Source organism: Stigmatopora argus, chromosome 10 (genome assembly GCF_051989625.1).
Source record: "Stigmatopora argus isolate UIUO_Sarg chromosome 10, RoL_Sarg_1.0, whole genome shotgun sequence".
NCBI lineage: Eukaryota > Metazoa > Chordata > Actinopteri > Syngnathiformes > Syngnathidae > Stigmatopora > Stigmatopora argus.
Window position 1 is genome coordinate 16,321,911 of NC_135396.1, and position 25,479 is coordinate 16,347,389.

The following is a 25,479-nucleotide window of genomic DNA, read 5'->3' on the forward strand; positions in this document are numbered from 1 at the left end:
GTTGCTTTTAACCAATCAGATTTCGAGTTGGCAACCCCACAATGATTTTTCATAGGCGTTAGCATTTTGCTGGCTGGGACATGTCATTGCTTTCACAAACTATGATTGGCTACTAGGCGGGCCAAAGCAGCCAGAGATCGCAAACTCCACCCACATGGCCGACAGTGACAAAAACAAATGAATTCTGTTGCAGATTTCTCTCACAAAGCTATTTTCCAGACGGACTTTTCCAGAAAAAAAAATGGACATCATTAAGAAAGGGCGGTCAACTCCGAAGCTAGCTAGCCTGTTACAGCCGGGAATATGGTGTGTGCGGCACTTTCAGTGTGCTAACTTAGCTCCACAAGCAAATGGTATATTGTTGTTTTGATTTAAAGCCATTTTCAAAACGGACTATGCCAGAAATATGACAGGGCAGGCTCGACTTTCATCATTAGCTTCGATGGTGATAGGAAAGAAGGAAGAAAGAAAGGAGGATGGATATTGTGTAAAAAGGATTTTTGGTGAGTAAAATATGGCCATATTCCTAAATAATATTTCAATTGTGGGCCAAGTTCTGATATCTGAAAAGCTCCAGTGTTTGTATTTAAGCTCCAGTGTTTGTATTTAATCACAAAATGCTGCTAGGAAGTGGATTTTACCCCAGTTTAATTTTTGGCGTTTCACCATTGACGTCCATCGCTGTCTTTTCCCGGGAAAAATCACCCCCCTGGCCTGGTTGTAATGTCTCAAAAGCTCCAGTATTTGTATTCAATCAATAAATGATGCTAGGAAGTGGATTTTACCTCATTTTAGTATTTTAGTGCATTTTTTGTCATTTAACGTATGGACGTATCGATGTTCATCGCTGTCTTTTTACCGGGGAAATGATACTCCGGGCCCGGTTCTGATGTCTAAAAAGCTCCAGTATTTGTATTTAATCAATAAATGCTGTTTTCGGCTGGATTTTACCCCATTTTCGGGCAATGTTGAACCGTACGCCATTGACGTTCATCGCTGTCTTTTCCCAGGAAAATCACCCCCTGGCCTGGTTTTAATGTCTGAAAAGCTCCAGTATTTGTATTTAATCATGAAATGCTGCTAGGAAGTGGATTTTACCCCATTTTTGTGCATTAATTTATTGATTATTTTTTATGTGTTGCAGTTGTAGCTGCAGTAGAGGTTTTATAGCCATAAAATAGTTTTTGAGGGTTGGATTGATACGTTGAAGGCGCTACCAGAAAATGCACCGCCCGCCACTGATATATATATATATATATATATATATATATATATATATATATATATATATATATATATATATATATATATATATATATATATATATATATATATATGGAGAGAGAGAGAAATATTGTAATTGAGTAACACTGGATGATCTCACTTACAGATCCCCACAGAGGACACGCATGGATAACAAAGCATTAGACTGTGTGAGCATTGCCATGGACGACAGTATCATATGTAATGGAGTTACTCAGAAACAAGAGGCTTCCATGTTGAAGCTGAAGAAGGTTGAGAACCAGATCACAGAAGCACAGCGCTTCACTCATCTACCAAAACGCTCACCTGTTGATCTTGAGTTCATTGATATCTCTTACACCATTCAGGAGGGATCGTGCTGTCAAAGGAGAGGTAATAAACATTAAACTCATCTTTCATATAAAACGCGTGTTCAGTCATCCATTTGTCTTTCTTTCATTTTATCTAAAATGTTTATGTACATTTAAAATCTCAAGTCTAGCCATCATTATTTAACTAATATTTTTATGGGTGTAACAATGATCTGGATCAATAACTCAATTGGTTAAGCAACTATCTTTTTACTTTAAGTCACAAGTAACATTCTTTCATTCATTTTCTGAACAGCTTATCCTTACACGGTTTGTGGGGGGTGCTGGAGCCTTCAGGCACCAGCCGGGGGACACCCTGAATTGGTGGCAAGCCAATCACAGGGCACGAAGAGACGGACAACGATTCACACTCCCACTTATACCTAGGGGCACTTTAGTGTGTCCAACCAGCCTACCATGCATGTTTTTGTAATATGGAAGGAAACCAGAGTACCCGGAGAAAACCCACACAACCCATGTAAACTCCACACAAGGGGATCCACCTAGGGTCGAACCCAGGACCCCAGAACTGTGAGGTCAATGTGCACTCATCCGCTGAGCCGCCCGAAGAGTGACATAACATATTTAATTGATCCATGGCCCTTAAATAGAAGTGAATCAAAGTTCAATCGTGGAAGACTGTGTATACAATCAATCAACTTTGTTTGAAGAAAATATCATCGTCATCCAAATTATTGTTATCATATTGTAATTATATTAATATTATTTTTGAACAAACTTTTAGCATTTGGTTTTATTCTTTCTTCAAATACGCTACCCGGTGTAGACTGGTTGGGTGAACACCCAGGACCCCTGAGAACCATCATGGTTGTTTTATTGATAGATTGATTGATTGATCAATTGATCTATTTATTTATTTATTTAGAATTAAAAAAATAAAGGTGGCCCGGCGGCTGAGTGGTTAGCACGTCGGCCTAACAGTGGGAGACCTGGGTTCAAATCCACGTCGGTCGGTCCACCTGTGTGGAGTTTTCTTGTTCTCCCTCGGCCTGTGTGTGTTTTCTCCGGGTACTCCGGTTTCCTCCCACATTCCAAAGACATCCATGGTAGGCTGATTGGACACTCTAGGTATGGGTGTGTAGTGTGCATGGTTGTCCATCTCCTTGTCCCCTGTGATTGGCTGGACACCAATTCAGGGTGTCCCCCGCCACTGGCCCGGAGTCAGCTGGGATAGGCTCCAGCACCACCTGAAACCCTTGTGAGGATAAAGCGGTTCAGAAAATGAATGAATGAATGAATTTTCTGGACTATAAGTTGCAGGTTTTTTATAGTTTGGCTGGGGCTGCGATTAATAATCCACTACAATTTATGTGTGACCGCCTGCCTGAGAGGATTTAGGGGTTCTTCCTTCCTCTTCAGCCTGACCTCTTGGGCACCAGGAAAAGCTCTTAGCTTTTCAGTATCGGCTGAGTCTATAATGGCCAGTGCGTTCTGTCACAATGGGGTGAACACAAACCTGGACTCAAAGGCACAAGCGAGACCAGCGGCAGGTCAAAAACATAGGTTTACTGACCTGAATGTTTTCATAGGCTAGTTCACAGAAACAACACAAAACTCCTTATTCCCAAAAAATGGACAGGGCAAGTGTTGCACCCTGCATTTACACTTGAAACACAGGGAGAAATAATCACAATAGTGATTCGTTGTTGCTTCCTCAATCCAACTTTAATGATATATCTTTTTCAACACAAAAACCCATAATATACAATTACACCCATATATATATATATATATATATATATATATATATATATATATATATATATTAGCAACATGTTAGAACCCAAAACATAATGTACAATTACACCCGATCAATATAAGGTCATAACTTGTTTTATCTTTTCTTTTTACAACTTCGAGAAGTCCTTCTCAACTATTCAACAGGGTAAACAATGAAATATTAATAACATAAATTCCTTGCTATAACCGTCATCGACACTATACAGCAGGGGTCACCAAACTACGGCCCGCGGGCCGGATACGGCCCGCCGGCACATTTGGACCGGCCCTCTGAACAATACCAGAGACGCTATCGGATTTTTTTTTTTTTTTAATTTTTTTTTGGGGGGGGGGGATGCGGCCCGCCGGCACATTTGGAGCCCACAAATCATCCCAGTGAAGCGGGGCTTCGCATTGCTTCTTTGGTAACACGCGCGGGGAGAGTGTTTCCCTTTGATGCATGCGGGCACGTCCACCGTTGCATGCACGAGCAGTGTTACCGAGACATCTGGACGATCGCAGGTGAGGGCGGAGCCCTGGGACCATCGCGGACTATTCAAGCATATCAAAACTGCAACCTGTTTGAGAACGGAATAATGGCGAAAAAGTTAGGTGAGAGAAAAATTGATTCAGAATGCAGGGTATTTAACCTGGAGTGGAAAAAACGATTATTTTTTTGTTCAATGCAAAGAAAAGGCTGTTTGTCTCATTTGTCAAGAGACGGTGGCGGTATTCAAAGAATACAATCTTTGCCGACACTATGAATCCCGTCACAAAGACAAGTACGATAGATTGCAAGGCCAAATATGAGCAGACATACTCTCAAAGCGAAAAAGTGGACTACTATCTCAGCAGAACCAGGCATCCGTTCGGGCCAGCTTTTGGGTTGCTAAATTGATAGCAAGCAGCGGTAAGCCTTTCACTGACGGAGAGTTTGTTAAGAAATGTATGGATACTGTCGCGGAGGAGGTGTGTCCCGAGAAGAAAGATGCATTTAATGCCGTAAGTCTGTCGGTGAGTACAATGACCAGACACGTTGAAGAAATCGGGAGTAATGTATATGCCCAGCTGCAGCAGAAGACGAAATAATTTGACTTTTTTTCATTAGCACTGGATGAAAGCACGGACGTGCAAGACACAGCGCAACTGCTCATTTTTATTCGTGGAGTTAGCGCAAACTTTGAGATTTGCGAGGATCTGGCAGCCCTCCAAAGTCTCAAAGGGACTACAACGGGAGAGGATATTTTTGACAAAGTGTGCCAAACCATCGAGAAGTTGGACCTGGACTGGTCAAAGCTAGCTAGCATCACGACTGACGGGGCTCCTAGCATGGTGGCCGAAACTCGCGGTCTAATAATGGGACGCATGAACCGGGAGTTGGAAAAAAGGGGTCTCACCGCCCCGCTACGATTCCACTGCCAAATTCACCACCAAGCACTGTGCTGCAAAATGTTGACGTGGGATTCTGTAATGACGGTTGTGGTGTCGTGCATAAACTTCAGAGCAAAGGGAGAAGATTGTGCATGGCACAACAGAAAGTTAATGTTCCATGGCTGTTTTTTCTATGAAGAACCCAGAGAGAGTTATTTAGTTATTATTTATTTCATAAATAGTGTTATTTATTTCCTGTTTTTTCTGTGAAGAACTCAGAGAGGGTTATTTAGTTATTTTTATTTCATTAATAGTGTTATTATATGTTTCCTGACTTTTTTCTGTAAAGAACCTGGAAAGGGTTATCTGGTTATGTGTGGCTTTCTGGAAAACAATTAAAAAAATTAAGCTCCCCTACGATCGTCACACTTTTTCTGTTACAAACTGACACCGGCCCCCCATCAGAGAAGGGAAAAGTTATGTGGCCCTCTATACAGGGTAATGGCGGCCAAAGGTAGCGTACTGAATGTTACATAATAATAATCGGACATAGGCTTTGTCATCACCATTGACTCGACAAAAGCCTAATTGTCATCATACCCAGATGCGTATGACGAAATTGGTAGTGCTTCTCCACGGTACTCGGACGTTTGGTCGCCGGACGTTTGGTCGCCCGGACGTTTGGTCGCCCGGACGTTTGGTCGCTGGACGTTTGTTCGCCGGACGTTTCACAACATGACAGAGAGTTTACTGTTGAAACCAGCTCTCAAAATTATATTCATGAGAGAGAGAGTTTAATATCTAAATATCTACTGTTGAAACCAGCTCTCAAAATTACATTCATGAGAGAGAGAGTTTAATATCTAAATATCTACTGTTGAAACCAGCTCTCAAAATTATATTCACCCGGGCGAGCAAACGTCCGGCGACCAAACGTCCGGCGACCAAACGTCCGGCGACCAAACGTCCGATCATGCTTCTCCACAAGGTGCGCTTTCCCAGCAAAAGGCCCAAATAAGTGATAATCTCAGACTTGTTGGCATTCTGCCGTGATGGATACATCGCATCACCCCTCGAGCGCAACCAAATCCCGGCGACTGCAGAAAAAGTTTGCCTCGCAGATGCCAACAAAGAAAAAAAAACGATCACTTACCACCCACTGTCTCCTCACTTACCTTCAGTCAGCCAGTAGGAGGCAGATCACCGCACAAAGTCCTTCATGTTACCTCACCCCGAAGTTATTACACAGAAGGGATTGTGTGTCGTGCTACCGCAAGTTCAGAGTCCTGATGGCTGTGGGAAAAAAACTGTCCTTAAGCCTATTTGTCCGTACTTTGTGAGACCTGTAGCGTCTGCCAGAGGGCAGCAGCTGGAACAGGTTGTGACCAGGGTGGTATGGGTCCCCGACAATGTTCCCAGCTCTGCTGAGGTAACGAGGGCTTGCAATGTCTTCCAGTGAGGGCAGAGAGCAGCCGACGATCTTCTGGGCAGTGTTAATCACTCTCTGCAGTGCCTTTTTGTCTCCTGCCGTGCTTCCAGCATACCACACTGTAATGCAGTATGCCAGGATGCTCTCCACAGTAGCTCTATAGAAGGTTACCAGAAGCTTAGTGTCCAAGTTGTTCCTCCTGAGTACCCTCAGGAAATGGAGTCGTTTCCGGGCCTTCTTCACTACTGCCGTGTTGTTTGTAGACCAGGAGAGCTTATCCGTGACGTGGACCCCCAGGAATTTAAAGGACTGGACCCTGTCTACACATACTCCATTTATGAAGAGTGGGGCCAGATCTGTGCTGTGTTTGCGAAAGTCCAGGATTATTTCTTTAGTTTTCGTGGTGTTCAGTGTGAGATTGTTAACCGAGCACCACGAAGACAGTTTGTTGACCTCATCTCTGTAGGCCGACTCATCCCCTCCTGAGATGAGTCCGACCACAGTGGTGTCATCGGCAAATTTGATGATGGAGTTAGATTGGTGGGTTGGTGTACAGTCGTATGTGTACAGGGAGTACAGAAGAGGACTCAGTACACAGCCTTGAGGGGAGCCAGTACTCAGTGTAATGGAGGAAGAGAGGTGGGGACCAAGTCTAACAGTTTGTGGTCGGTTGGTTAAGAAGTTCTTAATCCAGCAGCAGATGGAAGAGGACAGTCCAAGATGGGAGAGTTTTTCAGCCAGAATGTCCGGTATTATAGTGTTGAAGGCTGAGCTATAGTCAATGAAAAGCATCCTCACGTAGTTTCCATGGTGCTCCAGGTGGCTCAGTGCTGTGTGTAGAGCTACGGCGATGGCGTCCTCAGTGGACCTATTTGCTCTATAGGTAAACTGGTGAGGGTCAACTGAGGGAGGGATTGTATCCCTGATATGGCGGGCGACCAACTTTTCAAGCGCACTTCATGATCAAAGGCGTGAGTGCAACAGGCCTATAATCATTCAGGCTGTCAATGGTGGTCTTTTTAGGGACAGGGATAATGGTGGCAGATTTCAGGCAGGATGGAATGATGGATTGTTGTACGGAACAATTGAATTTTTTTGTGAAAACACCAGCAAGCTGGTCAGCACAGGCTTTGAGCACCTTCCCAGGTACTGCGTCGGGGCCAGCTGTTACGATTGCGCCGCATCGTCGTGGCACGATTGGGAATGGATTCGGACCCAGGCGCGGGGAAGTAGGATTTGACTAGGTATTAGCTTCGAAACAACATCTTTAATAAATCAAAAGGGATCTACAAATCAACAAAGGCTTGGAACCAAAACGGGAGCATGCAGGAACGATCCGACAATGATACTAGGACTCATTCTTATTTAAATACCAAAACAGGAAGTAATCAGCAGATTGACCGCAGCCGCTCTGCCCTGACTGCACGCCAGGAGGGACAAACGTGCCGCTCCTGACACCAGCAGCCTTCCTGGTGTTCACAGACCGCATTACCAGTCTCACTTCATGTTCCTGAAACTTCAGTGTACTGCTGCAGGGTGGTGGTGGGGTGTTGAGACTGGGTCTGATTTGTCAGTCTCAAAGCGGGCAAAGAAACGGTTCAGTCCCTCTGCTAGTGAGGCATCTGCGTTAACAGACTTTATTGTTATTGTAATTGGTAATATGTCGTATTCACACATCTTCTTTGGGTTATTTCCTGTGAAGTTGTTAGGTTTATCCAATTGTAGGTTTATCCTTAGGTTTTTCCAATTCAGCTTTCAATAAAAAAGGCATCTGTAGTCACATCATCATTTAATTCTTGCAAGAAGAGAATACATCCGGCCGCTCGCCCCACAAGATTATTCTAACGAGTGGCATTATGTCCTGCCCATTTAAGGCCTCAAATCAAAACAATTACAAGGTTATCGATTCCAATTGCGTAAGCAAGAAACAAAACAATTCCATAATCAAGCAAACCTAGCGTCAACCTAGCGTCACAAATTAAAACAATATGCGAGTAATCGATCCAATTGCGTAAGCAAGAAACAAAACAATTCCATGTCAAGCGTCACAAAGGAAAAACAATATGCGAGTTGATTGATAGCCATCCGCTGAATCAACAACAATTTAAGCATCCTTCACAGATCTTCATTGCGAACTTGTATCTGGGGAAAGGGTTGAGGCGTATCTTCCAGTAATCAGTCCTCGGAGCAAGGACTCAGTGTATTGTTTTATGTCTTTGCGAACTTGTATCTCTCGCTGGACCCAGCTGTCCTGGAGAGCGACCTTGGCGTAAGCGTTTGTCGATCAACACATATATATATTGTTTAATATAGTTACACATTTAGGATGAGCATTACTATTCCTAATAAGCAAATATATTGATTAATATAGTAAGCATGTATATTATAAGGCTTTATATTCATTGCAAACACATTTATAATAATGATTACTCCAACAGAAGTGCTCCTCAATTTTCCTTGTATATGTTGCCTTGACCTTTTTAATACCTCTTTTCAGCTCTTCCCTGGCAGCGCTGTATTGTACCTTGTCCCCTGACCTGAAAGCGGTGTTACAGCTTTTGATGAGTGCCTGTGTCTCATTGGTCATCCAGGGTTTTTGGTTAGGAAAAACCTGTATCCGTTTATTAACAGTGACGTTGTCCGTGCAATTTTTGATGTAGGAAAGTACAGTGTCCATGTAGTCCTGGAGGTTGTGGTGTTCGAAAAGTTCTCAGTTGGTGCGGGAAAAACAGTGCCAAGTTTTTATTATCTTTATTTGTGGCCTTGTTAGCCTCTGGAGTGGAGTGTATGTGGGGGTGATGGACAGGCAGAGATGGTCTGATCCAGCCAGGTGAGGGAGGGAAGTGGCTCTATAAGCATGTTTGATATTAGAATAAACATGGTCTAGAGCTTTATCTCCTCTGGTGTGACACTTCACGTACTGGATAAACTTTGGCAGAACAGTCTTTAAACACGCTTTGTTGAAGTCACCAGCGACAATAAAGACTCCATCGGGGTGGTCAAGCTGCTGTTTGTTTACAGCCGTTAGCAGGAGGCTAAGTGCCGTGCTAACGTTAGCATTCGGTGGGATGTAGACAGCCATTACAATGATAACCATTAGCTCCCTAGGTAGATAGAAGGGCCTGCACCGTACTGCCAAGAGCTCTAAATCCGGGGAGCAGTTAGTGTGGATGATCCTACTGTCGCAACACCATTCATTGTGTACAAACACGCAAAGTCCCCCTCCTTTGCTTTTGCCTGTTAATTCTTTTGAACGATCCTTTTCGAAAAAGCGTTCAGCAAGCCAGCGATACCGCAGGGTCGGGGATTTGCGGGTGTAGCCACGTTTCTGTGATGAGAATAATGTTGCAGTTCCCGACAAAGCTGTTGGTAGCAAGCTGAAGTTCCAAATCGTCCATTTTGTAGGTGATGGATCTGGCGTTGGTCAAGAAGATACTCGGAAGCGGTGCTCGGTGTGGTTGCTGCCTTAGCTTAGCAGCTAGGCCCGCCCGGCATCCACGCTTTTGCTTTCTTTCCCTTTGCCGCCTCCGTCGTACTCTGAGTGGGCTGACTTTCCCCGGAGATCCCAGAGGTCTCGAGATGTCCTCGGGGATATCGTAGGTCCGTTGGTAGTCTGTTGTGATGGATATATTGCATCTCCTTTGGAGAATAATTAAATCCTGGCGATTGTAGAAAAAATTTGCCTCGCAGATGTTAGTAAATAACGAACGACACCAAACTGGAGAACGTTGAGCGGCTGCACCCGTGCGCGCCGCCATCTCTTGCGAGAATCTAAAACTAGTTGCACATCCCCAACATGTGATCGTTAATGGGGTGTAAATTAAACACTTTAACATGTCACACAAGAAACTCAAAAACCATGAAACAAAGGTGATCAATGTGGCTCAGCTTCCAACACAAAGTGAGACATTGGCAAAAGTCAGTAAAACAGAGGGATATGTAAGGGCTAGGCTAATTACACATGTAGACACGCCATTGATTATGAGAGGTAAGCCTGGCATAGTGAGCACTGAAAGACATGATCCCACCAAAATAAAACAGGAAATTACACAAATCTACGTCATTGACCGTGGCTTTTAACACAACTTGACCATTTGAAAGTTTTTAAATTTCTGTTCTCATTTATCAAGTATAATCAAAATCATTCTTATCTTCAATGCTGTTATTAGGATTCAAAGCTTTATTGAAATGCCTCTCTGGAAAATTCTACAGCCGAGATCTGGTGGGAATCATGGGGCCCTCAGGTGCTGGAAAGTCGACCTTGATGAACATATTGGCAGGATACAAGTGAGATAATCTTTATATTAGTAAAACTAAGCCTTTTACTTGTAATTTACTGTCTAAGAGTTTATCAGCTATGTACTTGAGCCTTTCATCCAAAATGTATATATCATTTATTATGATTAGGCAAACAGGAATGAAGGGTCAGATCCTTGTAAATGGGAGACCCAGGGACCTGAGGTCATTCAGGAAAATGTCATGCTACATCATGCAGCAAGACATGCTGCTCCCAAATCTCACAACAAGGGAAGCCATGATGGTAAGTGTTAATAGATAAATTTTAAAAATAAAATAAAAAATACATTTAAAAAAGGGTTCTTGGTAATTGCAATGTTTTTCTTCCCCATACTTTTAATATATTGTGTCATTTGTTACAGGTGTCAGCCAACTTGAAGCTCAGTGAGTCTATGGATGTCAAGAAAAAACTGGTAAATGAGACAAAACATGTTCCCAGAATACTGTAAAATCAGAATGTTACAGCAAACGACTATACACCCCCATGAGCACCCCCCCAACACACACCCACAAACCCCCACAAACCCCCACACACACCTGATATAAACCATGCTCTACAATCAACAAAAGAATGAATAAATAAAATAAATAAATAAAAATTCAGACAATCAAGCCACACTTGACTATGAGCCACATGTGATATTTTGACATGAACATGATATCTTCCTGGTAGTACGTGAAGAGTAGTTGGTTGCCAACACAGAAATACACTAATCCCTCGATTTTCACGCATAATGTAGACCAGACATAGCCGCGATAATCAAAAACCGCAAAATAGGATCACTCCTATTATTGCTCTCATACTAAATATTTTTGGGCCTATAGGCTCGGTGAAGTCTTTATTCAAGTAATAATGTGCAAGATGGGAAATTCACTCGCAACAAAACAGGAGAAGGCAAGATGCCGCCCGACTCAGCTTTTTATCATATTCGTCTGCAGTGAAATTCTTCTTCTTTGGCGCCTTGAGTGCCACCCAATTCAGCGCCGAAGAAGAAGCGGTGCCCTAACTTCTACCATTTTTCATCTCCACTCTATCATTTGCAATTTCAGCATGAATTTTGACCTTTTTAGGAACTTTTTTTATACAGTAATACCTTGAGATACGAGCTTAAGGCATTCCGGGACCGAGCTCCTATGTCAATTTACTCGTATCTCAAATAATTTTTTTCCCATTTAAAATAACTAAATACAAATTAATTTGTTCCCACCCTCTGAAAAAAGCATCTAAAAATAGGATATTACAATGTTTTTAATTGGTCCACCACCTATGCTCACAAAGTAACAAATATCTATCTAGTGGTTATGAACTGCAATAAAATCTGACATTATAGTGTCCAGTATCGTATGGAGTTCTTACCTTTGAGACAGGCAGTAGTGACTAACGACGGAGGAGATAGACTTGACACGTTCGGTTCGCTACACTTTTTTGACACTACATAACATAACATAAACTTTAAATTTAACTTAAATAAACTTTACTCACTATATACACACTTAAAAATTGATTTAACCTTGTTGTGCAATAACCGAGGCAAAGCTAATAATATATTCCTGCGGCTTTCGAGTCGGATCTAGCTGCTTCCCGTACCTCACAAACGAGTGTATCCCCAGTACATTTTTTTATACTTATCGAACCAGCCACAACTCTTGTTGAAGGTTTCGGCAGACGTTGAAATATCCCCTTTCTCAGCTGCTTGCTTTACTTTGAAGTCCTCGCAGATTCCGCTAACTGTTTCTCCTTTATCCATATTAAAAGAAGCCCCTACCCCTCGTCACAAATATCATTGTGCAGCTAGAAAAGGACTACCTAGCGGCCGCATCGTATACTCGTATCTCAAATTTGTCTCGTATCTCGTGGCAAAAATGTGCTCAGAATTGTCCTTCTATTTCAAATTTCTCATATGTTGGGACACTCGTATGTCAAGGTATAACTTTATACTTAATATAAAATCCGCAATGTACCGCAAATGTTGAAGCCGCGAAGTGGGATCACAGTATTAATTAAAAATTTAAATCACTAAATACAGCAGTAATAAAGCGAACTTTATCTCTAAGGGATAGTCCAGATATCCTCTGGAGGAAACTTATTTCATCGGCTTGTAATCGGGAACTCGTTCTTAAGGTCACAACCCAAAGCTCGTGACCATAGATGAGGGTGGGAACGTATATCGAGCGGTAAATAGAGAGCCTTGCCTTTTGGCTCAGCTCCTTCTTCACCACAACGGACCGGTGCAGACTCCTCATCAATGCAGATGCCACACCGATCTGCCTGTCGATCTCCCGCTCCATTCTTCCCTCACTCGTGAACAAGACCCCAAGATATTTAAACTCCTCCACTTGGGGATTGACCTGATCCTTGACCAGGGCATGCCACTTTTTTCTGACTGAGGACCATGGTCTCAGATTTGGAGGTGCTGATTCTCATCCTCACCGCTTCACACTCGGTTGCGAATCGTTCCAGCGAGATTTGGAGGTCATGGCCTAATCAAGCCAACAGATCATTATCATCTCCAAAAACCAGGGATGCAATACTGAGGCCACCAAACCGGACCCTCTCGATGCCACGGCTGTGCCTAGATATTCTGTCCATAGAAGTTATGAACAGAATCAGTGACATAGAGCAGCCCTGGTGGAGTCCAACCCCCACTGGAAACAGGTCCGACTTACTGCTTATGGCTATGTGGACCAGACTCTGACATCGGTCATACAGGGACCAGACCCCACATATCAGGGGTTCCGGAACCCCATACCCCTGGAGTCCCCCCACAAGACTTCCCGGGGGACACGGTCAAACGCCTTCTCCAGGTCCACAAAGCACTTGTAGACTGGCCTCGGTGACTCCAGAGATAAGAGAGTCCGCCCCAGAGTTCCCTGGGTCTGCTTCCTCATGGGAAGGCATGTCGGTGAAATTGGGGAGGTCTTCAAAGTATTCGGCCCACCGATTCATAACCTCCCAAGTTGATGTCAGCAGCGGCCCATCCCCACTATACCCTGTGTTGACGGTGCCCTGCTTCCCCCTCCTGAGACGTCGGATGGTGGACCAAAATTTCCTTGAAGCCACCTGGAAGTTGTTCTCCATGGCCTCACTGAACTCCTCCCATGCCCGGGTTTTTGCCTCGGAGACGACCAGAGCCACGTGCCGCTTGGCCACCCGGTACCCGTCAGCCGCCTCCAGAGTCCCATGGTCCAAAAGGGCCCGGTAGGGCTCCTTTTTCAGCCTGATGGCATCCCTTACCGGCGGTGTCCACCAGCAGGTTCTGGGGTTGCTGCCAATGCAGACACCAACCACCTTGCTGCTCCAGCTCAGGTCTGTCGCCTCAGCAATAGAAGTGCAGAACATGGTCCACTCAGACTTAATGTCCCCTGCCTCTTCCCAGACATGAGAGAAACTCTGTTGGAGGTGGGAATTGAAACTCTTTCTGATAGGGGACTCTGCCAGAAATTCCCAGCAGACCCTCACAAAACAGTTGGGTCTCCTGGGCCGCACCGGCATCTGCCCCACCATCGGAGCCACCTCACCCCAGGTGGTGATTGGTTGACAGCTCCGCCCCTCTCTTTACCCGAGAGTCCAAGACATGCGGCCGATGACACTGTTGGGTCTGTAAAACAGCTTCAGGAGCAGGTTAAGAAAGAGGGAGACCAATTTGAAGGAAATAAGTTTATTACCAGACTGCAGAATGGGGAGAGCTCGAACAGCTGTGAACGTACAGCCTATTCGCCGCAACTCTCTCCGAACGAACAGTTTGTGCGTCTATTTATATGTGAAAAACATGATGCTGCACACAGAAGATAACAGAAAGAGGGTGTGGGCTGATACGCCCAGACATCTGCAGAGCAGATATCTCAACATGACTCGACAATTTTTATAACTCACACCAAACTGATGCAATACTAACAAGCAATTGCAAAGAGTGAGTCAGCATATCTTACAGACACGACTACAAAGTTGATCATCAAATTGCGGCCTAGAGAGTCCTGGTGCCAAGTGCATATATGGACACCCTTTTTCTTGAACCTGATGTTAATTATTGTCAATCCACGGCCAGCGCAGAAATCCAAAATTCTTCCCGATCACTCCCTTCTAGGTCACACTGTCATTGCCGACGTGAACATTGAAGTCCCCCAGCAGAACGAGGGAGTCCCCCGAAAGAGCACTCTCCAGCTCCCCCTCCAAGGACTCCAAAAAGGGTGGGTACTCTGAACTGCTGTTTGGTGCATACGCACAAACAACAGTTAGGTCCCGTCCCCCCACACCAAGATAGAGGGATGCCAGCCTCTCGAAAACCCCAACATACAGGCAACGAGCCAGGGGGGAACAAGTATGCCCATACCCACTTGGTGCCTCTCACCGTGAGCAACTCCAGAGTGGAAGAGTTTCCAACCCCCCTCGAGAGGAGTGGTACCAGAACACAAGCTGTGCGTAGAGGTGAGCCCGACTACATCAAGCTGGGATTTCTCAACCTCACACACAAGCTGAGGCTCTTTCCCAACAAGACAGGTGACATTTCACGTCCAAAGAGCCAGTTTCTGGAGCTGGGGATTGGAACGCCAAGGTTCTCTCCTGTGGCTCCCGCCCAGCTTTCGTCGCACCCGACCTCTTTGGCCCTTCTCATAGGTGTTGAGGGGGGAACCCACGCTGCCTCTTTGGGCCTTCCCCCATGGGTGTAGGCTCGGCCACTAGGAGCTCGCCACCGTGCCCCTCCTCCGGGCCTGGCTGAGTGGGGCCTCGGTGACCCACGTCTGGGCAAGGGAAATCGTAGTTCATAGTTCTTTCACATCATCATCTTCTGAGCCGCTCTTTGTCTGGTCCCTCACCTCAGACCAGTTTGCCATGGGTGACCCTACCAGGGGCACAAGGCCCCAGACAACATAGCTCCAAGGATCACCGGGACACACAAACGCCACATGAAACAGCCGGGTGCCTCGCCCTGGAAGTCTCTTGAGGAACGACAGCATTGAAAGCGGCCAGCGGGATCTGGCACTTGAGAGCGGCCAGCAGGATCCGGCACTTGAGAGTGGCCAGCGGGATCCGGCACTTGAGAGCAGCTAGCGTGATCCGGCACTTGAGACCAGTTAGTGCAGGGGTGGGCTAACTTTTTGACTTGCGGGCCAGAATGGATACTAAAATTTGACAGAGGGGCCGGGCCAGGAGCATTTGGACATGCAATGTAATTTATCAAACCTGGGGATTGAAATGTAAGAAAAAAGACACAATTGAAGGTGAAAAAATATTTTCAAATTTACTTTCGACATTAAGAACACATTATTATTCAACGAAAGAAAGCAGTCTTTAAATTGAGAGTGATGAGAGTGATGAGCGGCATATTAATTAAGCTACTGTACTGCTGCTGTACATACATGTGCAAGTTGCTATTTTTAACACAGTAGAGAAACTCACATTTCAGTGGGAACTGTGTTGTTGTTCTCCAAGTTACACTCCAACAAAGGTCTAGACTAGTGCGACATCTATCGGCGAAACGAGGGAAACAAAGGGAAATGAATGAGGTCATTGATTTTTACTATAATTTGGACAACGTCGGCGGGCCGGATTAAAAAGCCGAACGGGCCGTATATGGCCCGCGGGCCGTAGTTTGCCCATGTCTGAGTTAGTGGGATCCAGCACTTGAGAACAGGTCCCCAGCTCGGGAGCTCAGACGTCGACAATCTCCCCGCTCCTCCTCCACCGCAAACGCCCACCTCCAGATGAATGGCGTGGCCTAGTCGGCGGCCTGAACACCTTCTCCACATTGTCTTAGGGAGGAGCATGCCACCAGATTCCCGCCGAGAAAGGGAAAAAACAATTCTTTGTCCGTCAATTGCCGGGAGTCTAAGACGGGGAGGGGCTGGTGGGAGCTCGGCTGTCGACAATCTTCCGGCCCCTCCTGCCCCGCGGCGCACGCCCCGCCTTCGAAGGGCTGGCCGGGGAGGAGCGACTGGCTGAACACAGCCCCTAACTGTGCTTCCCTCCAGACCACCACGCGGAGGACCACAGTAAACCACAGCCAAACGCGTACCCAGTAGAGGTTTCCCGACGAACTGTCAGGGGAAGTGTCTGTAGGAAATGAACCCAAAATGAGCCGACACCAGGACGTACTCCTTTGAAAATCAAAAAAGGTAATCCGGAAGATTCCCACTGGGTCCATCATTTCTGTGAGTAGTATTTTCCGACAGCTTCGGCTGCAGAACGGAACCCAGGATTAGGAAGCAGGGAACAAAATGGGAGGGCTGGTACACAAACTTAAGGTTTAATGAAATAACAACCACAGAATAAACCTCAGAAAATTAAAAGTGGGAAAAAATGAACAAAGAAACCAACTCAACAGGGAAGGACGAAGTGCACACCGACATAACAAAAGACAGAAAATACTCCCATGCCGACACACACAAACACGGGGTTTAAATTCAGAGACAGGGGTTGATGACAACAACAAAAACCTGCGCCACACAAGGGAAGGATAGCCAGAAAAGACACAGCATACTCATTTACAATCATGTGGACAGGACACACAAGGAAACACACAACCACCAAAACCACAACAAAACATGACAATAGCATTATGACATCATCTTGTCTAATGATATTATATATTAGTTTGAGTAATTTTGCATATGTTTGAAAATATTTTTCTCTATATAGTAAATTACAGACAGAGTTTGTCCATGTCCTGAGAGACAATCTTTTTCGTCTCATAAAGCTAAAACATCGAAATGGTTGCACCTAGCTTTCAGATAGAGCTGCACAGTCTTCAAGAAAGTTCTCAAGTTTGGGTCATCTGCTTTTAAATACTCTGAATGTCTATGGGCTCTTTTTTAAGTTAGAATTTTATGGGGCCGTGCCCACCATCTCACCAAAGAATCACTTATGCCAATCTTACAGGGAGGAGCTGTAGTTCCTTATTGAATAGCTAAATCGATTGCCATTAACTCAAAAATTGCATTTTGTTTTCTTCCTTGGTTTTAATTGGTAAGCGTGGTTATGTACATGCAACGCAATAAGTGCATAGTATTGGGCTCTCGTGCTTGTGCGCCTCTGATGGTGACTAATTCATAAATAACCATCCAGGTTCAGAGAACTTTTTGCCAGGGGCACGATTGGGAAAGTCTATAAACGAGATGCATCACCTGACAAGCCACAGGGGTCAAAGAAAGAGAAAAATAGAAGTAGCCCTTAGTGCAAATTTATGGTATATAAAATTGCCTGAAGCAATTTATCAGTTTTTGGCTTTCTTTTGCATCATTCTGGAAGCATTTTGAGTGATGTGCCTCCCTTATATGCCAATTGGGTTTCCACATATTCATTTTTATGCTGTCAATCTCTCTGATAGGTGAATGAGATTCTGATTGCTTTGGGCCTTCTTGATTGTGCTCATACCCGAACCTGCTCACTATCTGGTGGTCAGTGCAAAAGGCTCGCAATTGCCCTTGAGCTGGTCAACAATCCACCAGTGATGTTTTTTGATGAGCCCACCAGGTGAAAGTTCAGTTAATGTTTCTGTGAATGCTTTACATTTTGTGTCATTTATCTAATGAATTACTATTCTTATATGTAATAATTTATCGGGATGCATGTAAAGTTAAACCAAAGCTACAGAGTTACAAAATTAAAAGGTCTGATGTTTAGAATGTTAGCTCAATTTCTGTTATTGAGTAAGAGAAGTACAATTCGGAGTCTGTTTGTGTACACAGTGGCTTGGACAGCACATCTTGTTATCAAGTAGTGTCCCTGCTGCGGTCTCTGGCGCTAGGAGGGAGGACTATCATCTGCACAATCCACCAACCAAGTGCTAAACTCTTTGAGATGTTTGACAAGGTATTGAACATTTCATATATTTTTGGATTATAATCTCTGTATAGAGATATTTATGTTTGACTCTTTGTTACCCTTAGTGTTTTTTTAAACAAACAAAAAAGGATTTTGTTTTTACTCCAGTCATGACTCATAATTGCCCTTCCTTCTTGCTTTTTCTTCGAGTCATTGATTTAGGTCCTTGCTTTTATTCATTCTGTGAAAATGTTTTGAATGTAGGATTTTTGCATTCAAATCATGTTTCATGACAGACTTTATGAAATTTGCCCTTTATCTATGAGAATGCTTTATAATCATTTAATTTCTTCACTTGCCAATTTGCCATTAAAAACACAGAATGAATCAGTTGCTCTCTACTGACCTATTCTTCATTTTACCATTCCAAAAAGTAATTTATTCAATCACTCTATCCCCTCACAGCTATACATTCTTGGTCAGGGTCAATGTATTTACAAAGGCACTGTACCCAACCTCATCCCCTACTTGAAGGGACTGGGACTTTACTGTCCTACCTATCACAACCCTGCAGATTTCAGTAAGTATACTCAAATTGGATCAGCAAAATTTTATATGGGCACCCAAAGATAACATGACATTCTGTTTTTCAAATCCTTATTCAGTCATTGAAGTGGCTTCAGGAGAATATGGAGACTTGAACCCTGTTTTGTTTGAAGCAGTTCAAAGAGGAATGTGTTCAATAGAAGAGAAGAATAACCTGTGTGACAACAACAATTCACTGCTCTGTACTACAAAATGGTCCAAGGTGAACACAAAGTGTTTTCAGAAAGCTTTAAATTCAGTCATTACTTGAGTACAATTTATTTCACCTGGTACTTTTTTACATGTACTTGAGTAATTTTTTTGGAGGACTACTTTTACTTTTACCTAAGTAATACCACTTTGAACTAACAAAGTAATTCTTGAATAAAACTGGTGGATACACTACCCACCTCTTAACCCATTGGCTGCCATTGGTCGCATTGAATGTCCAGTTTATTTCAATTGGGAAGGCTGAAAGTGAATGATCCAGTTTCAGTGCAATTGAGGGAGCGAGACATCCAATCAATTTGAACTGAATGGGCCTGACAGTGAATTACTGTTTATTATTCAGAATCATTCAAAAAAGCAACATTTCCGTTTTGCTCAGGGGCACATAGAGAGACATACCTTTGCCACAAGCTCACTGACACAGTTCTGCATCCTCTTCAAGAGAACCTTCATAACAATTTGTCGAGATCAGGCAAGTAACACTCAAAACATTCATAAAACAACCAATAAATTAAACTATCACAATATAGACACTTCAATGTGTTTTATTACTGTTGTTTTTTTGTTTTGTTGGTAGGTTTTGACCCACCTTCGACTTATGTCCCACATAGCCATAGGTTTGTTAATAGGCTTGCTGTATCTAAACATTGGCAATGATGCCAGCAAGGTGCTTAACAACACTGGATTTCTGTTCTTCTCAATGCTTTTCCTCATGTTTGGAGCACTCATGCCAACAGTCTTAACCTGTGAGTATTCAGAAAAGAGCAAAGAGGGACAACTTCAGCATATGTTTTTGTATCAATCCGTATGTGTTTTTCAGTCCCATTGGAGATGTCAGTGTTTCTGAGGGAGCATTTGAACTACTGGTACAGCCTGAAAGCTTATTATCTGGCCAAGACCATGGCAGATATTCCATTTCAAGTGGGTTGGTGGTAACAAAGTCTTACACTTTGTTGACATCTAGCAGGGTTTTATTTTTATTTTTTTAACAAAACATTCTGCCAACACAATGTGGAGGGTTTGAGAGGAATCTTAAAATAACTCGCATGCATTTTTAAGCACATTCTAGTAATGATGAGTTGATCATTTGATTCAGGTGTGGTAGTGGAGGGAGATATGGAAAGCAGACCGGATAGCGGTTCTCGAGGATCGGAGTTGGCCACCTCTGGTCTAACAATATAGAATGTGGCACACATGTACAAATGGTTATCGAGAGAATTCAGAGGCATTTTTTTAACTTTAAAAGTAGTGAAATGACAAAAAAATGCCCACATTGTCAAGCATTTTTACTTTTAAATTTTGAGTATGGCTCTCGGGTGGCCTGGCGGGTGAGTGGTTAGCGCGTCGGCCTCACAGTGGGGTACCTGGGTTCAAATCCAGGTCGGTCCACCTGTGTGGAGTTTGCATATTCTCCCCGGGCCTGCGTGGGTTTTCTTCGGGTACTCCAGTTTCCTTACACATTCCAAAGACATGCATGGTAGACTGATTGGACATTCTAAATTGCCCCTAAGTTTGAGTGTGAGCGTGAATGGTTGTCTGTCTCCTTGTGCCCTGCGATCAGCTGGCCACCGATTCAGGGTGTCTCCCGCCTCTGGCCCGAAGTCAGCTGGGATGAGCTCCAGTACCCCCTGTGACCCTAGTGAGGATAAAGCTGGATAAATAATGGCGCTCAAGGAATATTTGAAAATATCAGTTGTTTATGTGCGTTGTGCGTTTTCTGATCCATGTGTAGGAGAAACTTGTGTGAAGAAACCGTTCAGTGCTCGTAGTTATCTGTTATACACGAAAGAGATGCAGCAAAAAAGACAGTGCGCTACAACGATAAACAGACTCTCATGTCATGGCCACCTGGCTTTCTCGCATCTCGAAATTTTTCTTGTATCCAGAGCTAATTATTTGCTTGAAATTTTCCTCATATCTCGAGCATCTCGTAGGTAGAGCTGCTCATATGTAGAGGTACCACTGTACTATAGTAGCTAAATCTGTCATCTTGGTGCTGAAGTACAGCACTACAGTAATGTATGACCATTACTGCGAGTAGATTATCTTTACGTGGTCTTTATAATAATAATAATGTCCAGAACAGAAACTCACATAGTTAAAAGAATAAATATGTATATTATAGTGTTTTAATGTGTTACAAAATTAGCAAGACAGGCAAATATACCCAAGAATATTTATGGTATATCTTTTCAGATCGGAACAATAGTGCATTATTGTACTTATTACACTCTGATGTTTCAGGTGATCTGCCCCATCATATACTGCAGCATCGTGTACTGGATGACACAGCAGCCTCCTGAGGTCAGCCGCTACCTGCTTTTCATAGCGCTGTCTATTTGCACTTCTCTAGTGGCACAGTCTCTTGGAATGCTCGTTGGCGCCGCCTCCACCTCGCCGCAGGTACTTCATTTATTAACTCAATGGCTGCCAAGGATTGCGACAGACATTCAATTCAATTCAACTGGGACAACTGGTATTGCTTTGGATGCCTATTTCAGCATTATTACTCACTGCTAGACCTACAAGTTTAAATGGATTGGATGTCTATCACTTGCCTGTAGTAGTCAGTGAGTTAAAAAACATTTTTTTCTTACCTTGCAATTTTGTGACTACGTCTACTATGTACCTCTACACAGGTGGCCACATTTGTTGGACCGGTCACAGCCATTCCAGTGCTGCTTTTTTCTGGATTCTTTGTGAACTTTGACACAATTCCAAAATACCTGCGATGGAGCTCTTATGTGTCATATGTTAGGTTTGTGTGTCTTTGTGCTTATGTGTGTTTCAGAGGAGGCGCCATTAATCTATCATTTCCAGTTATTTTATTGAATCTTTATTTATGAGGCAAGGAGAGAAGTTCCATGTTTTATTGTTTACTTTGACCATTAAGGTGGATATCCTCGCTTTTTTTTTTCAAATTTCAGGCCCTTTAGGACTATTCTACTAACCAGGTGCTTTTTTAAGATGTTACAGAAAAGAAAGAGCTTAAATTAATAATACACTAATACTCATATATAATCTTCTTTCGCGTTGGCCTCACAGTTCTGGGGTTGAGTTTTCGAACCCAGGTCGGTCCTCACTGTGCGCTGGTTTCCTCCCACACCCCAAAACATGCATGGTAAGCTGGTTGGACACTCTAAATTGCCCTTAGATATGAGTGTGAGCATGCATAATACCAGTCCGTCTGCTTGTGCCCAGTGATTGGCTGGACACCAATGCAGGGTCTCTCCTGCCTGGTGCCTGTAGTTAGTTGGGATAGGCTCCAGAATCCCCACAACCCTTGTTAGGATAGGCAGTTCAAAAAATAAATGAATGAACAATCTTCTTTGAACATTAAGTCCAGATCAGTCCAACTGTGTTGAGTTTGCATGTTCTGCCCGGGCCTGCGTGGGTTTCCTAAGGGTACTCCGGTTTCCTCCCACATTCCAAAAACATGCATGGTGGGCTGATTGGACACTCTAAATTGCCCCTAGGTATGGGTGTGAGTGTGCATGGTTGTCCGTCTCCTTGTGCCCTGCGATTGGCTGTCCCCCGCCTCTGGCCTAGCGACATCTGGGATTGGCTCCAGCATCCCCGTGAACCTAATAAGTATAAAGCGGTTCAGAAAATGAGATGAGTTGAGATCTTTGAACATGAAGAAAAAACTGGTGTCATAGTTTGGCAATTATAGTGGATGTGATGAACCTCAGCTTTGCTGTTAGCTAGGTTTTTCAGCAAAAGCTTGTGTTTGCCCGCGAATAACACTGCATATTTGATTGGTTCAACTTTTATTTTTTATATGAGCACACCAAGTAATTAAGCACGGGCACAGTTAATACACGATTAAAACATTCTCAAGAATCTGGAATATCCCATTTGATTTAACAACAACAACAACAACAACAAAATTTCTGAGATCAACCAGAAACTGTGTTTCGAGTGCATTGTTTGGTTTTACTTATGTCCAAACAGGATCAACTTAAAGGATAATTGATATGACATGAGGATTTGGAGTTTTTAGTTCTTAGGAAGAGGCAACATCAAGACAATATTATTTTTTAAAATTTACTCTACAGCATGCATGCCCTTTTTAGTGTTGTGTTCACTGTGTTTACTCTTGTCTCTCACAGATATGGCTTTGAAGGAGTGATTCTGTCCATTTACGGAATGAATCGTTCACAGTTGGCGTGTCCAGGCAAGATGTGTCGCTTTCAGCAGCCGGAGGAAGTTCTTCAGCTGTTAGATGTAGAAAATGCTAAGCTCTACATTGATTTCATTGTGCTGGGTGTGTTCTTTCTCGTCCTGCGGCTGGCCACCTACCTTGTCCTCCGCTATAAAATAGTGGCTGAGCGGTAGCTTGTCTTTCACAAGTTTTGCACTCTTGGCATTCCAGACCAGATCATCATTCTTATAACGTTTCAACGTTTCTTTTATAAATACTTTTTTTAACTTCACACATGACTATAAAAATATATCCTGAAGGGTGTTAACTCTGTTCACATCATGAACAAAATTACCTCAACACACCACATTAATTCTTGAGTTTTCAAACACATCTGCAGGGGACCATGAACATACTGTTGAAGATTAACTGGCTGTGCCCAAAAACGTCAAGGCCACCTCGGAAAAATACAGTACACACAATATACCTGAAGTGTGTCTTGATATACATTTGTTCTCTAATGACTAGAAATCACATAATTGAGGTAGATTTTTTTTTTTTTAGAATTTTAAATGATTACTACCGTCTTCTTAAATTTCATATTCTATTCCCTGTATGTGATATAAATTCTGTCATATCTGAATTTTTTTTTCAAAAGTTGAATGCTCAGCCTTAATATTTTACTATACAATTATCTGTAATGTGTTCGTGCACTAATGTTTGAGTATTTAAGATGGAAGTAAAGGAGGGTTCTTTTATTTTTTTTGTACCTCCACAACCTATACTTCGGATAACAGGACACAACATGCAATTATGTTTGGTGCTAAATTTGATGATTAATATGAAAAACATAGGCATTTGGACTGCATGCTAAAAGGAACACTTGGAACGAGATCAAAAACTGGAAGCAGCTTTGCATTGTATTTGACGAGAGTTATTTTTACTCAAGCTATTATTTTGTATCAATCTTAGGTCTTTTTTTCAGCTTGACTGCGGAATTGTGTAAAATAATTGAGAACTATAACAATAAATAAATAATAATTAATAACCTGACTTACAATGGAATATTTTGATGCACACATCACTCACTCAACTAGCATTCGATAATGTTGATGTTGGGGTTATTCTGGGATATTATTATATATGTGCGTATTAATCATTATATGTATGTGTGGAATATTAGTCATTATATGTATATGTGATACATTAAATCATTATAAGCAGCCGAAAGCTCAGTATAACAAGGACACTCCCCCCGCAGCTGGCTCCGAGGACATTTAATTGTTTTTAGGACTATTGACCTGACAGATCACCAAGTTCCGGGCCGAGGACTGTTGATCTGAGTTCGCAATGAAGATCTGTGAAGGACTCTTGAATTGCTTTGACTTGGATTCCGGCAGATGGTGATAATCGAATCAACTTCCGAAAATATTCGCATATTGTTTCAAAATACAGTCGCTCGGTTCACCTTGTATGGATATTATTATTCTTACTTGTGCAAATTCTTACGCAGTTGTTTTTGGTTTCCGACCTGATATGCAATTGTTGTGGCAGTTGTTTTTTTACCTTAATTGTGTTATTCGGTTAGCTTATGCAATTGTTTGAATCAGATAACCTTAAGTGTTTTGATTATGCGCGACTAAATGGACAGAGGAGGATGGCTTTCTTCAGAATGTCATGGTGGCGAGGACAAGCCAGGACTGATTCTCACTTGCAAGTTAACGTCGGAGATGTGCCTGATGCCTTCCTTGTATTGTTTTATATTATATTAAAGTATAACTATTAATAAACCTATCAGTTGAATACTGTATTTTTGTTAGATGCCAAATCCCTTGTTGAGGGGTTTCTATATCCATTACATCAACATCCTAAAACATTAATGCAAATTGCACTTGGATATGAACACCCAATTTGTTTGTTGCATGAGTACTTCTGCTTCTCTTTGCTTTCTCGAGTGTATGGATGATAATATTCGGTACTCAGACGATTCGCCGAAAGATGTTTCGCCGACGGACGTTTGGCCGACGGACAGTTCGCCGAACGGACGTTTTGCCGAAACGTGATTCGCGCGCTCGCCCCGCCCCCGGATTGAGTGTGTACATGTTTTTCAACCTCGGCCCCCGGGCCATATACTGCACGTTACAGATAACATTCATTTAGGAATAACAAGGGCATGTATTGCCCCCCACTGGACATATTTCTAAATACAAGTAACGTACTACAATGTGCTGCCAATTTTTTATATTTTTTATTTTATCCTTGCTTTTAAAGTAGTAGCCATTTGGAGATCACGCAGAACAGTACATGACAG

General features: G+C 43.1%; 1 protein-coding gene across 2 annotated transcripts in view; it reads left to right on the plus strand.

Annotated features, from left to right (window-relative positions):
- LOC144083825 (ATP-binding cassette subfamily G member 4-like) overlaps positions 1-24,962 on the plus strand; it is a 33,978-nt gene extending 9,016 nt beyond the window's left edge. For both annotated transcript variants that reach the window (XM_077611923.1, XM_077611922.1), the window contains exons 2-15: positions 1,391-1,635; positions 10,323-10,440; positions 10,561-10,693; positions 10,812-10,862; positions 17,775-17,920; positions 18,136-18,259; positions 18,677-18,791; positions 18,877-19,019; positions 19,404-19,496; positions 19,602-19,770; positions 19,845-19,945; positions 21,269-21,427; positions 21,664-21,782; positions 23,137-24,962. In XM_077611923.1, coding sequence (XP_077468049.1) covers positions 1,410-1,635; positions 10,323-10,440; positions 10,561-10,693; positions 10,812-10,862; positions 17,775-17,920; positions 18,136-18,259; positions 18,677-18,791; positions 18,877-19,019; positions 19,404-19,496; positions 19,602-19,770; positions 19,845-19,945; positions 21,269-21,427; positions 21,664-21,782; positions 23,137-23,362 — 1,923 coding nt within the window. In that variant the 5' untranslated portion in view covers positions 1,391-1,409 and the 3' untranslated portion in view covers positions 23,363-24,962. The remainder of the gene's footprint in view (positions 1-1,390; positions 1,636-10,322; positions 10,441-10,560; positions 10,694-10,811; positions 10,863-17,774; positions 17,921-18,135; positions 18,260-18,676; positions 18,792-18,876; positions 19,020-19,403; positions 19,497-19,601; positions 19,771-19,844; positions 19,946-21,268; positions 21,428-21,663; positions 21,783-23,136) is intronic.
- Positions 24,963-25,479: the final 517 nt, after the last annotated feature.